The 21,908-nt window shown below is 45.2% G+C and overlaps 2 protein-coding genes across 17 annotated transcripts in view; one reads left to right on the top strand and one right to left on the bottom strand.

Moving 5' to 3' along the window:
* Positions 1-12,992, bottom strand: part of LOC120905536 (acetylcholine receptor subunit alpha-like) — a 28,928-nt gene extending 15,936 nt beyond the window's left edge. The window contains exons 1-5 of one of the 7 annotated variants that reach the window (XM_040316415.1): positions 12,786-12,992; positions 7,764-8,288; positions 7,620-7,664; positions 7,406-7,515; positions 4,836-5,016 (exon numbers count right to left, since the gene is read on the bottom strand). In XM_040316415.1, coding sequence (XP_040172349.1) covers positions 4,836-5,016; positions 7,406-7,515; positions 7,620-7,664; positions 7,764-7,976 — 549 coding nt within the window. In that variant the 5' untranslated portion in view covers positions 7,977-8,288; positions 12,786-12,992. Of the gene's footprint in view, positions 1-642; positions 824-4,835; positions 5,017-7,405; positions 7,516-7,619; positions 7,665-7,763; positions 8,289-9,974; positions 10,130-12,011; positions 12,745-12,785 lie in introns of those variants that run through there. The other 6 variants (XM_040316411.1, XM_040316412.1, XM_040316408.1 and 3 more) reach the window with 6 other exon arrangements.
* A 3,027-nt stretch (positions 12,993-16,019) lies between these two features.
* Positions 16,020-21,260, top strand: LOC120905534 (proton-associated sugar transporter A). Of its 10 annotated transcripts, none has more exons than XM_040316400.1 (6): positions 16,404-16,567; positions 16,929-17,080; positions 17,284-17,846; positions 17,912-19,157; positions 19,969-20,274; positions 20,364-20,597. In XM_040316400.1, the coding sequence occupies exons 3-6, from the start codon at positions 17,608-17,610 to the stop codon at positions 20,595-20,597; spliced, it is 2,025 nt and encodes a 674-aa protein (XP_040172334.1). In that variant the 5' UTR covers positions 16,404-16,567; positions 16,929-17,080; positions 17,284-17,607. The 10 variants fall into 10 exon arrangements, with proteins under 10 accessions (XP_040172340.1, XP_040172337.1, XP_040172334.1 ...); XM_040316398.1 differs by having other exon boundaries at positions 16,929-17,127; XM_040316399.1 differs by having other exon boundaries at positions 16,929-17,127; positions 17,255-17,846.
* Positions 21,261-21,908: the final 648 nt, after the last annotated feature.

Here is a 21,908-nt window from a genome sequence, read left to right as displayed (position 1 = left end):
ACAAAACAAACAATCAAACAAACAAACAGATGGCAGAAGGACAATACGTAAGAAATTCCAATTACGGTATCTAAACAGACTCCTCTAGATACGTCACAAACAAGAGACAACAACAAAACAACACTTTGTTGCTGCTAGTAATGATGCTGCTGTTGAACATGAGCAAATTGAAAGTAAGTAGATGCAAATATGGACTCAAGGCATGACATTGATGAACTTCTAAGCAGACTAAAACAACTGGGAGAATAAAAATAAGTGAACAAACAAAATAAGAATCGTACGAAACATATAGTCATGGGTTATGGAACTTAACAAACCTAAAAAGACATCAACTGATGAAGCCTTTCAGATCGATGCAATAGAACGAATGAAATGAAAGGTATCAAATACACTTATGAAACAAAACAACATGAACATAAACACAAAGGAAAATGTTGAAACTATAGAAGAAACAAAAGTATGCAACTGGGTGACAACTGAATATAATACAACGTGAAATAAGTTTTAGAACGGGTTTTTTTTTCTATTGACAACTTAGTTTAGTTAGTTCATAGTTGTTGTTTTTTTTTTGTTTGATATTTGAGTTGTGAAAATTTAGTTGCTTGAGATGGAGTTAAATGATAAAGAAAATATTTCTTGCACCTTAAAACCGTCATAGGTCCAGCTTCCCAATTTTAAAACACATGTCTGTACATCGTATGGGAAATATTCAACATCGATCGAACACGACGATTTGTAAACTGCTGGTGGTTGCCAAATGACCATACCATTATTATATACGGTTGCTTTGGTCATAAGTGTTACCTCATAATGACCATCAGCACTGTGGAGAGAAGAAGAACGCAAAACACTGTTTAAACCTGCTAACGGAGATTAATAATGTAAGAGAAAGTGAGAGAAAAGAGAGAGAGATAGAAAGTTAAAAAAGGTTATAGAAAAAAGAGACAGTGACATTCGAAATCAACCATAAGAGGAGGGGAAAGAGTAAGACAGACAGACAAGAAAAGAGAAATATAGAGTGAGATAGAAAGAAAGATTAGAGAGGGAATGCGAGAGAGAAATAGAATTGTGGAACAGCATCCGTAGGAGAGCGATTATTATTAAACAGTTCAATAAGGAGGTCCAATATTTGTCCGATTTTCCATTACACCGAAAACATTTCAGTTCGTCAACATCGACAATCGACGAGAGGAAGACATTCGAATTGCCAAGTTACGGAGAAGTTCGATAAAATAAGTAAAATGTTATACAAATAACCGATTGTTAAAGAACGGGGGGCCTTGTACAACGACGGCAGAAATCAAAGTTGATTGCTTAAGATAGAAAACAAAATTGATTTGAAAATGTACAGAAAGTAGCATAAAACAATGGAATTCGAATCAATCTTAGATATGACTTCCTAGATATACATATATGAATTAGATATATATCGCAGAGTAATCATAATCTCACTTGTGTTTTCGCTTGGTTTTGAAGCACATTGGTAATAGGATAAGTTCAATTTAAAAAAAAAGGTAATAAATTACTGAGCCAACAAAATGAAAAATCTTGAGAATCAGATGGGGTAAATGAGAGTCACCTACCGCGAGTTTGATTTGCCTGATGCGTTCGGTTTAAAGAACGGAGCGAACATACTGAACGTTTTACCCACAACTCATTTATATTTTGAATTTTGCTATATTTTTAAAGAACATAACTTTGGCTTAATAAAAACTTAAGGTATCATCAAAGTGTATCAAAGTGGAACACGCGGATTATTCGAATATTTTCAAAGCAACGTTTTAATTCGATCAACACAACATTTTTGTTTCCAATGTAAAACTTGAAATGAAAGAAAAACACTAGTTAACTTGATAAAGAAGTTAATGGAACACAAACAAGCTGTAGGATTTAAGGTAATAAATAGTACAGGGTATGTCGACCTATACCGTTGAATTATTCAGAGGCTCGACCTAATAGTCGTGTGAACCGCGGCGTTCTGCGCTTTTCGGGCATTGCATTCTCAAAATAATGAACCCTGATGCATAGTATCGTTGATACAGGTCAATCTCGATTCTTCAGGATGGTCAAATAGTATCTTACAACAATGATTGAATGCTATTTCATGTTTCAGTGATAGCTTAATGCTAACCAAACTTGAAGCTTGTAAAAAGATGTGTGACAAACGCGTTATTATTATCAGCATAACGATAAGTGCTTGCAGTGACGTCAACAAAGGATGCAAACGAGCGACACTTTAATCCATGTTTCTTCGACTATTCAATCATTTTTTCGACTAAATTATTCGTCTGAAGTGACCATATTTAGATTCAGCTATCGGTTATTTTAGTTTGGATTTTAATCAATCGGTTTATGGAGTGGGTTTTTAAATTTAGAAAGCCTTTTTTTATTATTTTTAGCGTAATTTATTTTGACATTTTGTTCAACGCGACGAACAATATCATGAGGTGACGTGAATGCGTACAATAATGCTCACGAATGCTAGGTATTAATTAAGCTAAATTTTACAGACAGATCTGTTTATGTTCAATCAGAAGCTTATTTTGGACACGTCAGCATATGTGCTTATTCTGTGCTCTTTTGTTTATAGTAAAAATATGTTTTTAAAATGGGAAACGTGGATAAAAATACTTTTTTATCTATTATTACGATACAGCAAAAAACTGTAGAATCAGGAAATAGAAAACTTTTTTTTATTAAATCATCAAATAACAACGATACCATTCTCTGAAAAAAAATGCTTGATAAAAAAGTAATTAAAAGAACGCACACCAGTATTATATACATCCTACTGTATCCTAATGCGTTTTTACAGTCCTTATTGATTAATGTATAGAGAATGTGCAGAATTGAGTGAAACTTGTTTTTTGTTTTGTATTTTATTTACAGCGCGGGCTAACCGAGAATCACCTGTATCAGCCACCGCAGTACACGCAGCAAACAGATAAATGAAGCAGTATCATCCGAAGGTCAACAAAAATGCGCTAAAGAGAGATTGAAAACTGCAAACCATAGGACTGAGAGTGGCCGAGGAAAAGTTTGTACAGACAGAAATGAATGTGATAATAAAAAAAATGACAAATAAAATAGTGGGTTAAACATAAAAGTAGGTAAATTAAGATAAACAACAATGTAACAAGAATATGAGTAGTAGTGGGACGAATTAAAATTAAAAATTGAATATGAATAAAAGAAGAAAAGGGAATATGTACATTAACACAGTAAACAGATACGAAATGTTACGAATGATAGAAGAGAGAGAGAGAGAGAGTGATAGACATGACAGCTAGAGAGGGTGTGAGAAAGGTAAGCAAGGCATATGTATACAGTAAGTGAAGTTACACGCGCGTTCCGACTCGACAGGAGTATTGACCGAAAAGTGACTCAACTACGCTTATCGAAAGGACAGTTTGGCTCTTTACACAGCTGAGTACATTCCGAAATGAAAAACAGAAAGGTAAACGTACTACATTTAATAGCAGTCGTAGGCAGTAGTCGGGTTGTTGTTGTCGCAATCATCGCAGACGCAGATGTGGTATGAAATTTTCTTTACATTTTCTCTTCTGCTCGTTTTAGAGTTCTGTTCCGTTTTCTCCATTCTCTGCATAATCTTGCTCGTAATTTACATTAGTTTATTCATTTGCTTTTGTAGTTTTGGTTTAGTTTAGATTTTGGATTTTTGTTTGTTGTTGTTTTTTTGTTGTGTGTGCTTGTTTTTGATTGTTGTTCTAGTTGACATCCTGTGCTAACAGTTGATTTGGTTTTGAGTGTGAGTGTGTGGGTGTGTGTGTGTGTGTTTTTTTTTATTCCGATTTGTTTACATCTGATACGGTAGAGGCTTTGTGAACTATTACGCAATTTACAACGTAAGGTAAATACTAAAACAATAAATACACATGGTGAGTATAATCATCAAGCAAATGAGATTAAGTACGAGTTAAAACTTGATGAATCTGGTTGATGGTTTGGTTTGCTATACATCAAGTTGGCTTTTGGTTTGGCTGAGTTTGTTTAGCTATTTACAGATATTTATGTAAGCTTGTTTTTCTTGTAGGAAGGCAGGAGAAGGAAATCAAAGAGAATAAAAACAAGGTAAACTGTAAATCAAACAATGGCAACAATGTTCTGACAGGGAATGGATGCATCTTACTAAAGGAGGGCGGTAAGTTCAATCATTTACACACACGCACACACACACACAATTGCAAGCTAGTATGTCACCTTGTTTACTAAGACAGATCCATTTTGTTCAGAAAGAAATCATTACAAAACCAATATTAACACGAAAAACAATAAAAACGATTCAAGAAACAAGTCTTCCAAAGTTCAAAACAGTTTCGTAAGATAAACGATGATATAAAATTTGCCAAAAAGAGTACCGAAAATGTTCTTTCTGCAAAAAAGTAAGTAAGTTAAAAACACATGCTGAAATACGAACAATGAAACCCAGCTAAATAATATCAAAGAAGGCAGCGGTAAACGTGAAATCAGTCACTAATTGATACTGAATAAAACGAGTTAATCGAAAGGATGCAAACGAGTGGATAAAGAACAAAAAAACATGGAAACTATACCCGATAAGGAAACGGAAGACAACGCAAGACTCAAAACGCATGATAGGAACGTCTGCAGAGCAAAAACGGGCGGGGGGTGGGGGGAGGGTGGGTAAGTTGGTAAGTGGGGTGAGTCGTGGCATAAATAAATATGTACATATTTATTTGCTGATTGGAAAACGAACGAAAAACGTATTTTCTTGTGTGATGGTGGCTGTGGTTAGTTTTGTTTCTTATTTTGTTGTTAGAAAAACCAACAGATGAATATTATAGAAAACCTACCTTAAAACCATCATATGTCCAACTTCCAAATTTCAATACGCATGTTTGTTCATCGAATGGAAAATATTCTACGTCAATTTCACATGATGATTTATAAATGGCAGGTGGTTTCCATTCAACCAAACCTTCCGAATATATGGTTGCTTTTGTTGCTAACGTCACCTCGAAATTGCCGTCGGCACTGAGATATTTAGAAACGGGGTTTATTGTTACGAGTCGTAAAGGGTTGCAGGGTGAGCGGGGGGGGGGGGCCGTTTGGTTGGTGTTGGAAGCGGTGGTTAGTGGTAGTGGATATATTTGGGGGAGTTGGTGAGGTTTGGTTGAGCTTTAAGAAAGTAAGGTTATCATTGACTTTTTTTAAAATAAATCGTACGTTCTTAGTTAGATGCTGGTTGGTTACGCTATTTCACTGGTTTTTGTTTTTTATAGTATGTTTGGTTAATATATGTGTAACACGAAGAGAAGGGGGGCCGGGGCGAACAGGTTGCGGGGAACGTATGGACAATGATTGAGTTTGGTTTTGGTATCACTATCCTGAGCAGCAGTAGCAGCAGGTTTTGTTTGTTTCGACACATGTGTGGCTCAGGAGTGCTTATGTGTGTTGGTGCATGGAAACCAATTTTCCATCTCAATCCTCTCTGGTGTTTTACTTTATTTGTTGCGCTTTTACTAGTTCAAAGCACAGATTGGCAAAAATACAAAAAAATCAAAATGGATAACATATACTCAGGTTTAACACACTAGACTGACCGAAATTTAAACAAAAAGTTTTTGTAGAGCGTAGTTCCCTCGCTTATTTTTCATCTCCACTCTTAATTGAAATTAAACACAAACAAGTAGATAAATTCCGATGGTTGATATGATGTAGCTGGTTATTTTAAAAGGCTCGCGTCCTTGGGAAGCAATTTCAGTACTGATTAATATTTTATAATGTTTTTGTCACTCAAACGTAGAATGTAATGACTATATTGAAATGTTACATCTCATACGATTGCTCAATAAACAATCTGAAAGATGGATCACACTTCTTGTCTGAGATATGCAGAAATGTATCCAATATTCAATACATAGTTGAGACGAATATTTAATCAATGCAAGCATTGGATTGTTTCTGTTAAGAATCTGTATCACGCTCTCCTAATTCCTTTAGATTGTGTGCTTCATGTGTTATATTTCTTTGGTACTCCGCAAGAAAAGGCTTTAAGCCATTCGTGCTCGCACAGAACGTAACAAACAGGACGCAAAAGCGTTGCACGGTGCAAGCGGGCTTTTAAAACCCGGTCAAGGTTTCCAGGCACAGGGTTTCCCAACGGATTCTACCCGTCACGCCAACGACCATTCGAGCTTTCCGTGAGCTTCCACGGCGTGCACAAGAGAACGGAACGGAAACGGTCAAATAAAGTAAACAATCCCACACAAAACATAAAACAAGTAAAAGAGAGATAAAGAGAGAGACAGAGAGAGAGATACATATTTATAAAGGAAGTGTAAGAGAAACTGAGAGAGATAGATGGAGAGGAAAATAATGCATGTATGTGTGTACGTGTTGGAGCATTAAATAGAGCGAAAAAAGTCAGGGAGAATGGGACTGGGAGTGAGAGACAGAGTGTGTGTGTGTGAGAGACAGAGAGAGAGAGATAGAGAGCGAGGGAGAATAAAACCACATTTACACACATACACAAATAAAATAGACTGGCATAGACTTCAGTTTCATGTTAGTAAACCCTTCCTCCAACTCCACCACTACCCTCCCTCCCCCAACCCTTCTCCTCACACCACCGGGTGGGGGTAGTGGTGAGTACTGGTGGAGGAAGGAGGGCGAGGATAATGTAACAATGTTAAAATCCAAACAGTTGTAGTGATGCTGGACGGTATAAGTATTGGTCAAAAGTAACATTTTGTAAACGGTGGTAAGGCAGTGTTTCCCTGTAGTAACGGTAGAGTAGGCAGTAGGTGGTAGAAGCGGCAGTACTAGTAGTAGTAGTAGCAGTAATTTTGAAGTATTATTTCGTACGTGTCAAGTTGCAAAGTAGTTGTATAATTAGCTGAAGAGTTAAAATTTCGCGTCACAAGCCTAACATGTGTTAGTGTGATAGAGGTAGTAAGATAGTTCACTAGTAACACGATAAAAAGCCACTATGCTTTGCTTTCCTAGTGTAAAGTAGGCACTGCTCGTGAACTCCTCAACGTAACTCAACAATGGCTAACTACGTACTGATGCACAGAGTACTGCATGGATCTGAAATGCATGTTTGTATAAGTATGATAGCAACTGTGTAGTCGTGCCCTCGTTAGTAACAGCGTCAAGGTATCGCTAGCAATCTGTGAGAGGTAGTTCGTAGTACGGTCTTCGAAACCTGTTATACCCTCACGGTTTTGATCCTGTGTTCCCCAGAGTTTGTGTTTGCGAGTGTGTGTATTTGTGTATTTGTGTGTACTAGTATGTAACATTTCCTCATCTATGTTCATCTGATCAGAGAAGGATTGCGCTGTATCTGTTTCTCGTCGCTTCCGTCGGGCAAGGTCTTCTTAGGGCGAGGACATTGAGTTAGTATAGCGTGCATACTTACTTATTGTACAACACTATGTCAGGCCGCCAGATGTGGTCCGAGGGTACGTGCAGCATCTGCACGCCGCCATACTCTTTCGGCTCCCAGCGCAGCTTGTAGTCGTACCAGGACTGTGCGGGAATGGGAATCATGTGAAAGGTTTTTCACGAATCACTCTGCTACTGTGGCACCGGAGCCGCCCACCCCAAACGAAAACGATAAGCGAAACACTTACCTGCTCCACCCAGAGATTGGTGGTCATGATTTGATTTTTTAAATTCTGCAAAGAGTTCACGACACAGAAAGTCAATTAGTGAAGAGTGCACCCTGAGAGGGAGTACCCGCAAATATCCCCTCTCCTGTACCGTTCCATACGCACCACGTCGATTAGCTGGGACAGCTTCAGTTTGATGCAAACGCGCAGCACATCGGACGTGTTGACGACGGGCCGGACCAGCTTGTTGTAGTTGCTCAGCAGATCGTCGTACAGCCGCTTGGCGTCTGGGTTGCCGGCGACCGCACCGTGCACGACCAGGGCCGACAGCAGCCAGGCCCGCAGCGTTTCGCCCGACGTCGGCATGATCGCCCTCATGATTGCCACGCTTGCACCAACGTGGGTTACTGGATGGGTTTTTTTTTTGTTTAGCACAGTAGTCCGTTTGGCAGGACTCCACTACAGAGACACTACAGCAATGAGTCTCTTACACTTTGCGAAAGCACACCGTTCACCTTGATGCCCACGGCTTTGGGCAATTGGACGTAGGGGGGGTAGGAGAGAGCACTACATGTGTTGGCAATACATAGTGATCGGTTTGTTTTGAATGGTGGTAATGCACTTCGTATTACTCTTTCGTACACCTGGTATCCATTTCCGGACGCGTCGTTGCAACGCACTCAATCATACCTGGGAGAAATAATATAGAAAGCAAAAAAAAACGATGTTAGCTTTTTTGACTTTGAGGGAAATAAAGAAACTCCTGAAAATGCATTCAGGCGCCAAGACTCAATGTACGCCCTGCTGATGTGTAGTTCGAAATGGTATCGTTGGTCCACTGAAACCTGCGTCTCACTCTTGACTCCTGACGTAATCATCCAGAGTCACTCGTCAGAAGTCGTCCAAAGCCATGCAAGGCCATGTAGAGTCATCTGGAGTCATTCTAAGTCATCCAGAGTTTTCTAGGATCATCTAGAATCATCGGGACTCAACCACTTAGTGTTCTGAAGACATCCGGAATAATCGAGAGCCGTAGAAAAACATCTGGAATCATTCTGAGTTATCCAAAGTTATAAAAAGTCATGCAGACCCATCCGAACTCAACCGCTCGCAGTCGTCCGAAGTGAGCCGGAATTGTTCGGAGTCGCCCGGAGGTATCTGGAGTCGTCCTGTGACATCGAGAGCTATTCGGATTTAACCAGACTCAATCGCCGAGGTCGTTGGGAAACGTTCCGAGTCGTCTGGAGTTGACCAGAGTTAACTGGAATTATCCTTACTCATAAGGAATCATCAGCACTCAACTTAACACAAGCGGTACATAAAATTGTGTACAAATTAATATTGTCTCGAAGTCGTATACAGAGGTCCGGATTCATCTGAAGGAGACGTACGGTGTATTTCAGAATAATACAGATTCATCCCAATCCGTACGCATTCCCAATGTCTCGAATCTCCTTTCCACTCGTCACTATCAGCCTGTGACTTACTCCAACAGCAAATTTGCAATTTACCCATCACTGGTACGCCCATTAGACGTAATGTACGTCACGTTCCCACGACGTAATACTGATTACCGATCAGTTGACACATCGGATATAAAAAGGACAGCTTAATTGCTTGCCATTCACGCTCTACGAGCGCTAAACAAAACAGGGAAAATAAAGTAGTGTAATTTAATATCCCGACACGAGCTATCACACTTGTCCTGTGTGTCTGTCTCTCTCTCGCTCTCTCTCTAACACAAACACACAGTTGGTAATGTAAGCGGTTCTACTAAGAGAATGTGCGAACGCAGCTTCCGATCCGATGAAACGCCGAAGGCGATGCTAGAGCTGCTACCGTGCGAAAATTTGCTGTAAGTATAGGTACACGAATGTGTGTATGTGTGTGTGTGTATGTGTGGAACGTGTGAGCTTGTTTGGTATGTTTATTGGAGCATGGTGGAATGGGGTAGAAGTTCGCCACAGATGGCAGTGTCTTTTATGGCTCTATGGGGCGCGTCCTAGAAAATAAGGCAACGCCACTATCGCGCTGTACGCACGGCTGATTCCATTAACCCATCACCTTCGTACCATTTATCACCTTGGTTTTGGCTTCTGCCAGACACTGCGCTGCACTTCCTCCTCTCTGTCCCCTTCCCATGCCCCAAAATATTCAACTCCCCGGACACTACTAGAGTGCGAGGGAGGGGTGGGGAGATGACTACCGAGGCGTTTTACCATTCGCCACACGTATCATAATAAAAGCGGAATGTCAACACACTCTGTCACAGTGTCTGCCATTTTAACGGGATCCGGTCTCGTCACTACTCCACGCCCATTCCGAGGGGGAGGAGGTAATTTCGGCGACTGTAAAGTGCCGCCCTCGCCCCCTTACCTAACCCTCCTCCGTCGCCGGCTCCTTGGAACGTGATAGTAAAAACGGAACGATGGCAACTGCTACACTATGTATGCCCGCTACCCATAAAGCACACATCACTTAGCCACTCTCACGTAAACACTTCCTGTGTTCTCGGTGGTCGGAAGAAGCGCCCGGAAACACACACACACACACACACACACACACACACACACACACACACACACACACACACACACACACACACACACACACACACACACACACACACACACACACACACACACACACACACACACACACACACACACACACACACACACACACACACACACACACACACACATACAAAGAGAAACACAAGGGATATGCGGCGACTCGACGAGATGGAGGAGATGATTACATAAACCACGAGGATGGATTACTTTTAGCGTTCGCATCGCGATGAACAGCCACCGATAGCTTAATTGAAAATTCAGGACGACCAACCAACCCCAAAAGCCCAACCCCTACCGCCGTCCACCCACACCCACAACACCCTCGTACTCTCCCACTCACTCTCCCGCAATGCTCCCGTTCCTTCGCTCATCGTTCAAAAAATAAAAAAATAAAGTTAATTTTCATGTTTCCATTTGACAGTTTATCTCGCAGCTTCCTTCCCATTGTGGCCACGGGCTGGATCGTCGTATAGCTATAGCCCCGCTTTCCCCACCACAAAAAAACAGGAAACAAAATCGAGAGCAGCCGAGATAAAAGTTGTGAATGCGAAGGTTGCGGCAAGGGGGTTGAGCTTCCAAAAGTTCTCTTCCAAATCTGCCCGCCAAGCCAGCGTGGTAGTGGTGAGCAAGGAGGTGCTGCTAAAGCTGCCCCCAAAACCCCCATCAACCCTGAAACCCCGAAACCCCGGTGGACATATTGCCGTGCCGATATGTTTGGTTAAAGATTCGTACGATCCATCCCAGCCCCCCCTAAAAGCGGCTCCATCTCACTCACTCACATTTTATCACTACCAACGCCCGACGGTTTCGCTTTCGCTTCTTCTTGTTCGGCAATCTACTGATTTTATTCACTCAGCTCTCTATTTCTCAACCTATCAACCTCTCTCTTTATCTCTCTCTCTCTCTTTCTCTCTCTCTCTGTCTCTCTATCTCTCTCTCTACTCTCTCTTTCGTGTCCCACCCTCATCAGGCGCTCGGCGTCTGGCTGACATCTTCTTATCTCGCAGCCACGCCACTCCTGTCATCGGGATGAAGTAAAAGCTCGCCCACCGAGGACGAGGTCTCGCCTTCGCGGGTCGGGCAAGCCGCCTTCCCCGTGCGATCGGAAAATTATCTAATTCTATTGCATAACTTGCAAATGTGGACCTTTCCCCCTTGCTTTCCCCCTGGGCGCGGTTGTCAGCCCTGACCGTTTTGGAAGTTAAGTTGTTGTCAGTTGACAGTTGGTGGCTGGGGCGAGGCAGCATTCTCTCCGTATTCTCACACCCTATTTCCGCGCACCGAATGGGCCCTATTTATGCAACTATCTTTCCCTATCGCCTTCCTTTCACCACCCCACTCTCCGCGTGTCAACGTTCGACCGAGGGAAGAAGTCGCTCTCCTGCTCGCTCTCTCTCTCTCTCCCGGTGAGAAATTAAGATAGTACAACACCCATATTCTCCCCGCTGTAAGATAAATACACACGTGTGACGGGCTAGCCTGCGAGCTTGCCAACGTGTTTGTGTGTGTGTGTTTGTGTGTGAGAGATTCCGTCTTTTTTTTTACTGCTTTCTTACCGAAGTAAGTCGTCTTTTCTTTCAAAGGCGCTCAAGTTACACAATATTAAGGCGTGTTTTCTTGGTGACTTGAAACCGTCGAACCAGAACCCTCCCTCCCACCCAAATAACACACTCACACACACACACAAAGAAAAGGAACCAGGGGTAGCACCATATCATCAGTAAACATACGCACATAAGGACGACTTTTCGCATTTTTCGTCCACTTTCCAACCGAACAAAAGGACAGGGCCGTTTTGCAGCATCCTTCACAACCATTCACCATTGCCTGCCATTACCTGCAGTCCGTGCAGACCGACCCGTTTCGGAGTGCGGGAGGGGGAAGGGGGGGGGGTCTTCTTTACGCCACCACTGGTCGCGGAATTGTGTCCCGCTGCCGCGTGCGCGACTGTTGATGATGACGGTACGTTGATGGGTGTTGTTGGCCGCTTGGCAGCATGTTGACGCCAAGCGCTATAGCGCTGAATTCGCTTTTCGCTGCGTGCCGATTGATCGCCTCTGGTCACTCTGGGGGTGGACCTTGCTCCAGCTTCGGTCAGTTTATTCACCCCCTCCTAGGGGGTAGGGATTGGCCTCCTTTGTAAACACACTCTTCTTTCTATTGCTTCTTCTTTCCGCGCCTTTCACTTGTTTCTCCCGACCGCACACTGCGATGTTGGCACACTATCGCGGTTTCCGCTTTTGCTCCTTCCTAGACGGCAGGGCTGGCAAGGCAAGACAGGACAATGGGCTATCATGCCCGTTGCAGCGAACCAGTGGCGCGCGTCCTTGCAAATGCAACGCCAACCACCAGTAAACCGCACTAGCTTCCCCTTGCCACCGTTACTAAGCCACCCAATCCCAATGCAGGGAAACGGTTAGAAACTGCTAAAAAATTGACTTCAAATTTCACTTACACTAACTAACACACTGTGTCGAGGTGTGGGGAGGGGAAAGAAGGTGGCAAAAAAAAGCGGAACACCCCACAGGATATTGGCCGTGCCACAAGAACAACAACAACAACAACAAAATCGACCAAACGGGTCGGTCCACGCCACGATGACCCAACTCACCCAAAAGTGCCCGCGCCTCTGTGATAACACACACACACACACACACACAGATACGATTTCGCCAGGAGCGCTAAATGGTCTCCTGTACAGCCCTGTGCCCACTGTCAAACAACACTGACGCGGCTGCCGAGCGAAGGAGCGCTAGTCGGAGGACGACAGCCTGCGCGCTCCAGCTCGTGCCGTACCGGGGCGGCGAAGTGGACGGATGCTGTGGATGCACAGCGAGAGCGATCTGCTGCTGGTCGATACTCTCAGGCGCTACGCTCTATCGTAGCTCCTGTCGCTTTGCTGATAACCGTCCGCGAGCTCGCCGCTCAAGAGCTGAGCTGCCGGAGGTGCACAGAGCTTTCGTCGGCTAAAGCGCGATAGAGAGGGAGAGTTTCGAGCGAATCGTGGCCACCCGAAGCTTCGCGCACGGGAAAGCATCGTCCAGTGCATGGGAAGAAGAAGAGGAAAGTCGTCCTGTGTTGTTGTTGTATTTTTTTTTTCGTTATTTTGTTACTATTTGTGCGATGTATATTGTTTTGGCCGTACTTGGAAGTTACTTTTGAACATTGTTTTGTCTAACACAAAAAAAAACCATTAAAAGAGTTTTAAAGCGGTTAATTCAACTAAACCTGACGGTAAAAAATAAAAAATAAAAGAACAGCCGTTTCCATTTCACCCCGAAAGCTTCCAACTACTTTCAGTAATTAAATCGAATGAATAAATCAAATTACCTAACAGCATTATCGTCTCTCGCATCAGCTGGTAAGCGACTCAATCGCGCCCCACCTACGTCAGCCTCCGACCGCGTTTTACAAATGCGCCAACCCCCTCTCCACCCCTCATGGTAAGAATGTTAAACAAAGCCGTAAACAAAAGAGAAAATACAATAACATACTAGCACACAATGGGCAGCCTGGGCCAGGAGCGGTGATAGATGAAGAGAAAAATGAACTAAAACCTCGCGCTACAGAAAGGAGAGCACGAGCGACGAAGCGGCAGCACACGCTCGGTTAAAAGATTTTGCAACGAATTGAGATTCGGTCCGTTGCCCCATCGTGTATGTGTGTGTGTGCCGCCGATTGCTGCACAGTACACGGTAGAGAAAGCTGTGGCTTTTCAGAACGCCGCCGCCACCATCACACGCTGCCGTCACCCGTCACCGTCGTCTGTCATGCATGTACATATTGGGGAAAAAAATCGTTCACCTTGTTTCTTTATCAATAGCTTACATCACACAGCATCCACACACACAGAGAGCGGGCTGCTTCTGCTCCTGCTGATGGGTAGCTGCTGCTGCTGTGTCCTCTTTTTTAACAGGATTTATTTGCGCAATCGCATAATGGCTTCAGCTACTCCTTGGCTACTAAATGGATGGCTGTGAGAGAATGAGTAAGAGGCATGCTTCACCAGATAGAAACGGAGAGAGAAAGAAAGAGAGAGAGAGAGAGTGAGAGAAAGAAAGAAAGAGGGAAGAGAAGTAGAGGGGAAAGATTGGTAGCAGCGAGCTGAAAGCGGATGACAGGGGGATGATATCTAGAATGAAAGCTCATTGTGAGAAAACACAATCAGTACGGGGTTCGCTCCGTACCGACGCAGCTGCCGATAACCATACCATGTGTCCCGAGCACGACGGGAGATGCGAAAGCTAATGTCTAAAGGCTTTAGAAACACACACACATACACACACACACACACACACACAAACACACATTCGACGTAATCTCGGGTTTGTGAGTCTGTGGCGGCCTCGGCACGGCGAAGACGACGGGCACACAATGTGGCCCGATTAAAAAGTCATTAACGGCGAAGGGCATCTTCCGGCTGCGTGTGTAAACAGTGTTCCTGGGAAGAGATGGACTGATCCCCTGTCCTCCCCCCGATAAGAAGGTCTCGTGCCTGACATCTGACTTTTACGGCAGCAGCGAACGATTGAACGCTCCTTCTGGGGAGCCGACGTCATCGGTTACGATCTTCATGCGACGACCGCCATCGCACCCGTCATTGTCCGCAGGATGCGATTCAAGCTACCAACTACTGCTACTACTACTACCAGAACACTAAGCTTTCCTCGCTGACATGTGCTACCAGCACCGCTCGACCGCACTCACTTGATTCGACCTCATTTAGCTTCAATCTCTCACTCTCTTGTAGTCTTTCGCTCTCGGACGTTACTCCTTTAGTGCTACACTCCCATTGTAAAGGACCGATCAGTCGAAGTTGACTAATGCCGTGGGACAAATATGTGAAGCACAGACCCATCGACCCACATTTACACACATACACACACACACATACACGGGATGCTCTTTTTCAGAAGGTTTAGACCGTAGCACTAATTGGGCTTAAAGAGAATGGTTTAATTATTCTTCGCTGCTGACACGTGCGTATACGGTTGGTTCAATGGTTTTCGGTATCGTCATCATCGGTCGGAATAATTGCACACTGTCAGTCTGGCCCGGCCAGCTCAGCCGCTCCGCGCCGCACCGAGAGCAGCAACAGCGGCAAGAACGGAATTCTCCAGAGATCTAATTAGGATGGCAGTAACGGAATAAGAAGCTTACCGCAACCAGCCCGATACCTTTCAGCGAAGGGATTGCTCGTGGACTGACATGGCGGATGACATCCGAATAAGCATTTGGTACAGTAATAATAGTAGCGGAAGTTGTAGAACTTTCTTGGAACAGTATAATTAATCTCGCTAGTCGTGTGAGCTGAAAATGGATAGAACTACAGAATAATATTTGTAAACGCAATAAACGCCTACAGCGAACCTGATTTAGTTAGTTTAGTATCTGTTAGCATTTACCCCAATAAGTTATCCTACTCGAGCGAAATATCACAAGCCATCATTTTTATGCTTATAGACACATTTCTAGGTTAGGGAGTTCTGTATGCAATGATCTAACGTCACCGGTGCGTAACGGTCTATCAATTCCACGTGCAGACCACCTGCGATCAGATTCCATCATAACGTCGCTGACATAACGCGCGTACGTCATGTGATCGATCTGAAAGGTATGTATATGGCCCGGTTATGGCCTAATTATGCCACAACTTTCCACCGAACGTGGTACGGGAGGGGACGACCAAGAAGCCACAAATGTAGCGCTGCCCAAGACCAAGATCCCTTGCTTGAGTGCGACCGGGCGCAAGGTGCAAGGTGACACAGTACGCATTTGGACATGGTTTTGAAGCAAAGCTGAGGGAGGAAAAACACTCAAATTCACGGGAAGATATCTCCTACTTCTAGTTACATAGCTATCAAAGTGGTATTTATATGAGGTTAAAATCAATTCGCAAAAAAAGAACATAAACGACAAAAACAAAACAGGCTATAACTTACGGTCGAGCAGTTCTCGGCGAGATCTCTGAGTTTCCGCTCAGTTGTTTGCAGCTACGCCCACAGTACCTAAAGAAAAGGAGAAAGAAAACCAAAACCACAAATGAATCCCGACTAGTGCAACTCCAATAGATATCCCTCGCTTTCGCTAAGTATACTGCAAACGGAAGACATACTTACTTGGACGGCTCCTCGTCTCTGGCCCCGGGATCCCCCGCCCTTCGATACGCCATGTCGGCTCTGTGTCCGAGCGCGGGCGTGCGATTCGGTGGGTCGCATCAGTCGCGCGCGGGCACAACTGGTGAGCTGGTGGTTCCAGCGGGACGACGTACCGCCAGCAGTGTGAGCAACTTCAGAGCTAATAGCGATCCCGTCGAGGCTAGTTGTGCTGACTGGCTCTAGTGCACGCTACACGTACCAACAGTTGCCCCCAGCGTGTTGTTCCTGGGTTTGGGTATTGGGTTTTTAGTATTTCTAGCTCGGTTTTGCAATTTACAACTGCATCTATTGTGTGTATGTGTGTGTGTGTTTAAATCTAATGTGTGATCATGACTATGTATGTTATGTAAACATATTGCTAATTAATATTGTTAGTAGTTACTTTTTACAAAGTAATTATTTTTCAAAAAACTGTAACAAGCAATTAACACTATTAGAAGTTCTCCAATATAGTATCAAATCGACAAGTTAAATCTACCATAACTACTTCAGTTGAGAATAAATTCAATCGGTGTTGTGTGTGTGTGTGTGTGTGTGTGTTTGTTTGTGTGGGTGTAATATACAAAACCATATTTCACCTTTGTATTCCCCTCCAGGTGACGAATAGTGTTTTATAATCTGAAAAACAATTTACGACATAACAGTGCATGCGCTACCCTTCTTCCGCGTGCAACACAATGGAACTGTTTCTTTGCTTAATCTAATTAACTCCCAGTACGCGCGGTTACTGCACACATTTTAATCCATGGTAATCAGCACACCACCGTCCTAAGTGCTGACAACTCGGTGCCTTGGGTAACGCTAGAAACTAGCATTCCATTATTAAGATCTTCTAGTTTGCAGGGAACATAGTCACTAACGCGATCTAGCATGAGGAGATATCGCAAGCGATAAGCTTCTAATTCAACATCCTGTAAAACAGTTTGTTTGCTTTTTACATCCATTTTATAGTAAACTATTTCCCTACACCATTCGGTTCGGGTCTTCAGTTTGAAAGATGACGACATTGCCGAGCGCAGGATTATGGTCGACAGCCGCCAGCATCTAACTCAACACTCAACAGTATTCAACGGGTTCAACCATTCAAGCATTAGCACCGCTAGGACCGTGATAGATGGGAAACAGTGCTTTAGCAGCTGCTTCTGCTCATCAATCAGACAAACGAAAGCTTCATAGCCTGTTATGTGCTGTTGCTAACAGTCGCTAGTAGAGATCCGGGCTCATCCAGGAGTTAGTTAGGTACTGTGAAAGTGTGAGAGAAAGCCAATCCAAGCCATGGACAAACTGCACGACTATCAAGGAGTGGCGGGACGATGGCACGAGCTCCGTTCGAACGTGAGCCAATGGCGCAGCGAGTGGCGCGAGAGACATCCGGGCGGTGTGCGGCAGTACCTGAAGGACACGATACTGCAGGCCGGACCGTCGCACACATCCGACCCGATAGGCACGGATACCGAGCACGGTGTGCGGACGGGCTGGAACGAAGGTGCGGTTGATTTCTCGCACATCTATCGGTAGGTACATCCGCTATTGGTAAGCGGCTAGTGTCTGAATGTTCTGACCTGCGCTTACTTTCCAGTCGCAAGACACGCCTGGAGCTGATCCGCATCTCGGCCGCCGTGATGGGGATCGAGTTTTCCTACGCCGCCGAGACGGCGTTCGTTTCGCCGACCCTGCTGAAGATTGGCGTCGAGCATCAGCACATGACGCTGGTGTGGTGTCTGTCGCCGCTGGTCGGCTTTTTCCTAACGCCCGTGCTCGGTTCGCTCAGCGACCGGTGTCGCAGCAAGTTCGGCCGCCGAAGACCGTTCATCATGCTGCTGTCATTGGGCGTACTGCTCGGGCTGCTGCTCGTCCCGAACGGAGAGGACGTTGGGTACGCGATGGGCGACTTTAACCCGTACGCGGTCAACGTAACGGCTGGTGGCAACAGCACCGGCGATAGTACGCCAGCGAGTCTGGTGTGGCAGGAACCGCTGGACACGAGCACGGTGGATCCCGTAGTGTCCACCGTTATCCCACCGACCATCCCCGAACATCGGCCCCGCCATCCGTGGGGCATCTTTTTCACCATCCTCGGCACGGTGCTGCTCGACTTCGACGCGGACGCCTGCCAAAGCCCGGCCCGGGCGTTCCTGCTGGACGTGACCGTGCCGGAGGACCACGCCCGGGGCCTATCCACCTTCACCATCATGGCCGGGTTGGGCGGGTTCATGGGCTACTCGCTCGGTGGCATCGACTGGGACAGCACCTCGCTCGGCATCGTGCTCGGCGGGCACGTCCGGGCCGTCTTTTCGCTCATCACCGTCATCTTTATCGTGTGCGTCCTCTGCACCGTGACGAGCTTCAGCGAGATCCCGCTCTGGATACTGGAGGAAGAGCTGGAACGGCAGGACCCGCCGGTGGAGGGGCGCTCGAACCGACTCGCCAGCGAGGAACCGGCCACGTACGGTGCCACACGGCATGACCGCCGGTCCCAGCCGGAGGCATCGCCGGCCAGCGCCAGCTACGACGAGCTGCCGGGCGAAAACTTCACCGAGACAAGCTTTAGCGGTCCGCCCGCCTCCAAATCGCCCGCCAATGGGGACGCCAACGTGGGCAGCAGTGTCAGGCGCAGCGTGGATGAGAATGGGCGCGAGACGCCCTGCGAGGAAGGCGACAAGCCGACCGTTACGCTCAGCATGTATCTGCTGTCGATCGTCTATATGCCGCACTCGCTCCGGATGGTCTGCCTGACGAACCTGTTCTGCTGGATGGCACACGTCTGCTATTCGCTCTACTTTACCGATTTTGTCGGCGAGGCTGTGTTCGATGGGGACCCAAAGGTAAGACCTATTCGCTGGGGTAAAGACAGGTGCATCAAAGCTGTCGGGGTGTGTGCATCAAAGCTTTTCGTCAGATGTGTGGGGCTTTGGGACACTGTTTTTGAAGTATGTTGAATGCTGAATCTACAACTAGAAGCATGTGATTCAGGAACTATCGAACAGTTTCACCCTTGAGAGATCCCTAAATCATCGGAAAATGATAAACTTTCGTGAAGATTTGTGAATCTTTGAACATGTTTGAATATTAGATAGTTGGAGTCGTTTGACTCTCGAAATTTGTCAACTTCACCAGCTGAGATTGACGGGACCCAACAGTACAAAGGACGGAGCATTTCAGCACAAAAGATCATAAATTTCAGATGATCTTTAAAATATGAGAACGCGGCATGCTGTTAGGCTTTTTTAAGTTATTTTCGAAATGAAGTCTTACTCTTGGAACTCTGGTGACGGTAACTCTACTTCAACTACTGAGGCGAATGTGGCGTCAAAGATCGTCAACTTGAATACTCAGTGCCATGGGAATTAAGGATGGAACTCATCATGTTCGAAAAGGTCTTTTTAAAATAAGGATTTTAACTTTTGAACTGCAAATTTAGCTCGCAATTAGCAGTTGACGTGACAAACTAATACAATTTGATTTCTTGAAATCTTGTAGCATAGAAACAGAGAGTTTACATAAATCTTTGATGGCTCAGATATCTCTCATTTTTTTAGCGATATTCCAATTGATTCCATGTTTCAAAAGAATCTGTTAGTATCATACTGCTAAATCAGAACAACGCACTAACCTATTCTATGGCATCTTTTGCAGGCACTCGACGGTACCGAAAAGTATTTGCTGTACGAAGCGGGCGTCCGGTTCGGCTGCTGGGGCATGGCCATGTACTCGCTGTCCTGCGCCTGCTACTCCCTAATCATCGAACGGCTCATCAAGCGCTTCCGGGCTAAGAGTGTCTACGTCGGCGGGCTGCTCTTCTACTGCCTGGGGATGTCGCTGATGGCCCTGTCGAAGCACCGTGTCGGGGTGATCGTGTTTAGCTGGACTGCAGGCGTCATGTATTCCACCCTCTTTACCATGCCATATCTGCTTGTCGCACACTACCATTCGGAAGGTGTGGTAAGTGTCAACCGAGAGTCAACCGATAAGACCATTTAAAGCCAACTAACTCAACACATATGCTCTCTCTATCTGTTTTCTTTTTGCAGTTTGAAGTAAATGAATGTGGCATTGCAAAGCAGAGCACGGGTGCGATCCGTGGACTCGGCACGGACGTGGCCATCGTCAGCAGCATGGTGTTTTTGGCCCAGTTTGTGCTGTCCATCTGTATGGGATCGATCGTGGCCTGGACCGGCACAACGACGGCCGTCGTTACGATCGCCGCCATGCTAAGCTTCTGCGGAGCCCTTTCCGCCACCCAAATTATGTATCTGAATTTGTGAATGTTCAGACCCAGCGTGCAGCGAATGAAATGAGAGGAAAAAAAAGTATTGCTTTCGTTTTAAGTGTAGACATCTATCCCAAGTACCATGCATCCTTAGCAACTTGTACGCCCTTCAACGTGGGTGTGTGTGTTAATCTTTCTTGAAAGTTTTAGTCCAGACTCCTTTACTGCATAGTTATCTGCGATGGTAATTTGTGGTTCGTATTTCATATTAACATTTATAATGAAGCACAAGAATCGTATAAAAAAAAGGAAGCTGAAAACAGGGACAGAGCGTTCGTCCAGTTTGCTTGTGAGTACGTTAATTTTCACTAGTATTCCTTACAAATGTCCACTTGCTGTTGATATATGTAATATAAGTGTGTGATGTAGGAGTTTCATTACTATACGAATTTTGTTTAGCTTCTTTTGCCCAAATATTATCATAATATGTTAAAACATTGCATCTTTGCGAACGTTGTCTCCCTTCGGAAACTTCTCATTTGGAAATTAGAATCGAAAGTTTATAAAAAAGATAATTAGTTCTAGTTGCATCCATTTCGATATTATTAATGCGTTCATTGTAGTGATGGGTAAAGTTCGCAAACATCCGGAGACGACTCCGATCCGACTCCGATAAATTCGGAATCGACTCCGGAAGGTAGGTCCGCGCTGCAATATCTGGAGTCGTTTGGAATCGTCCGAAATGGCCCGGAGTCTTCTGGAGTCGTCCGGAATCGCCCTAAGTCGCTCGGAGTCGGGGTCGTCTGGAGTCGTTCGGAGTCGTTCAGAGTCGTCCAGAGTCGCTCGGAATCACCTGGAGTTGGAGCCGGCTGGAGTCGTCCGGAGTCGTTCGGAATCGTCCAGAGTCGTCTGGAATCATCCAGAATCGGCTGCAGACGGAGTCATCCGGAGTCATCTGGAGTCGGCCGAGGTGGGCTTGTATAGGAAATGCACGCGCAAAGAGAAAGACAAAAACACAACGAAAGGAAATGTCTGATCACAAGCTCATTAAACCACACTGCTCCTGTTGACTCCGACCAACTCCGATTCCGAACGACTCCAGACAACTTTGGACAACTCCGACGACTCCGAACAACTCCGAACGACTCCGAACGACTTCGGATGATTCCGAACGACTCCGGGCGACTTCGGACGACTCAGGACGACTCCGGGCGACTCCAGACGACTCTGAACTACTCCGGACCACTCCGACTCCGGGCGGATCTAGTGGTTTCATATTGCCAGAGTCGGAATCGGACTAACAATAGTCGGAGTCGGATCGAAGTCGTGGGTGCGCTCCATACAGCATATCACTAGTTCATTGTTC

The sequence above is a fragment of the Anopheles arabiensis genome, chromosome X (genome assembly GCF_016920715.1).
Source record: "Anopheles arabiensis isolate DONGOLA chromosome X, AaraD3, whole genome shotgun sequence".
NCBI lineage: Eukaryota > Metazoa > Arthropoda > Insecta > Diptera > Culicidae > Anopheles > Anopheles arabiensis.
Note: the sequence above shows the minus strand (reverse complement) of the source record. Positions and strands in the feature narration are given on the sequence as shown.

Bases quoted from the DNA above. Each gene is read 5' to 3' on its own strand.
- LOC120905534 (XM_040316405.1), top strand. From the start codon at position 17,608: ATGGACAAACTGCACGACTATCAAGGAGTGGCGGGACGATGGCACGAG. The intron at 17,847-17,911 runs GTAGGTACATCC...CTTACTTTCCAG, and splicing joins GATTTCTCGCACATCTATCG to TCGCAAGACACGCCTGGAGC. The intron at 20,275-20,363 runs GTAAGTGTCAAC...TTCTTTTTGCAG, and splicing joins ACTACCATTCGGAAGGTGTG to TTTGAAGTAAATGAATGTGG.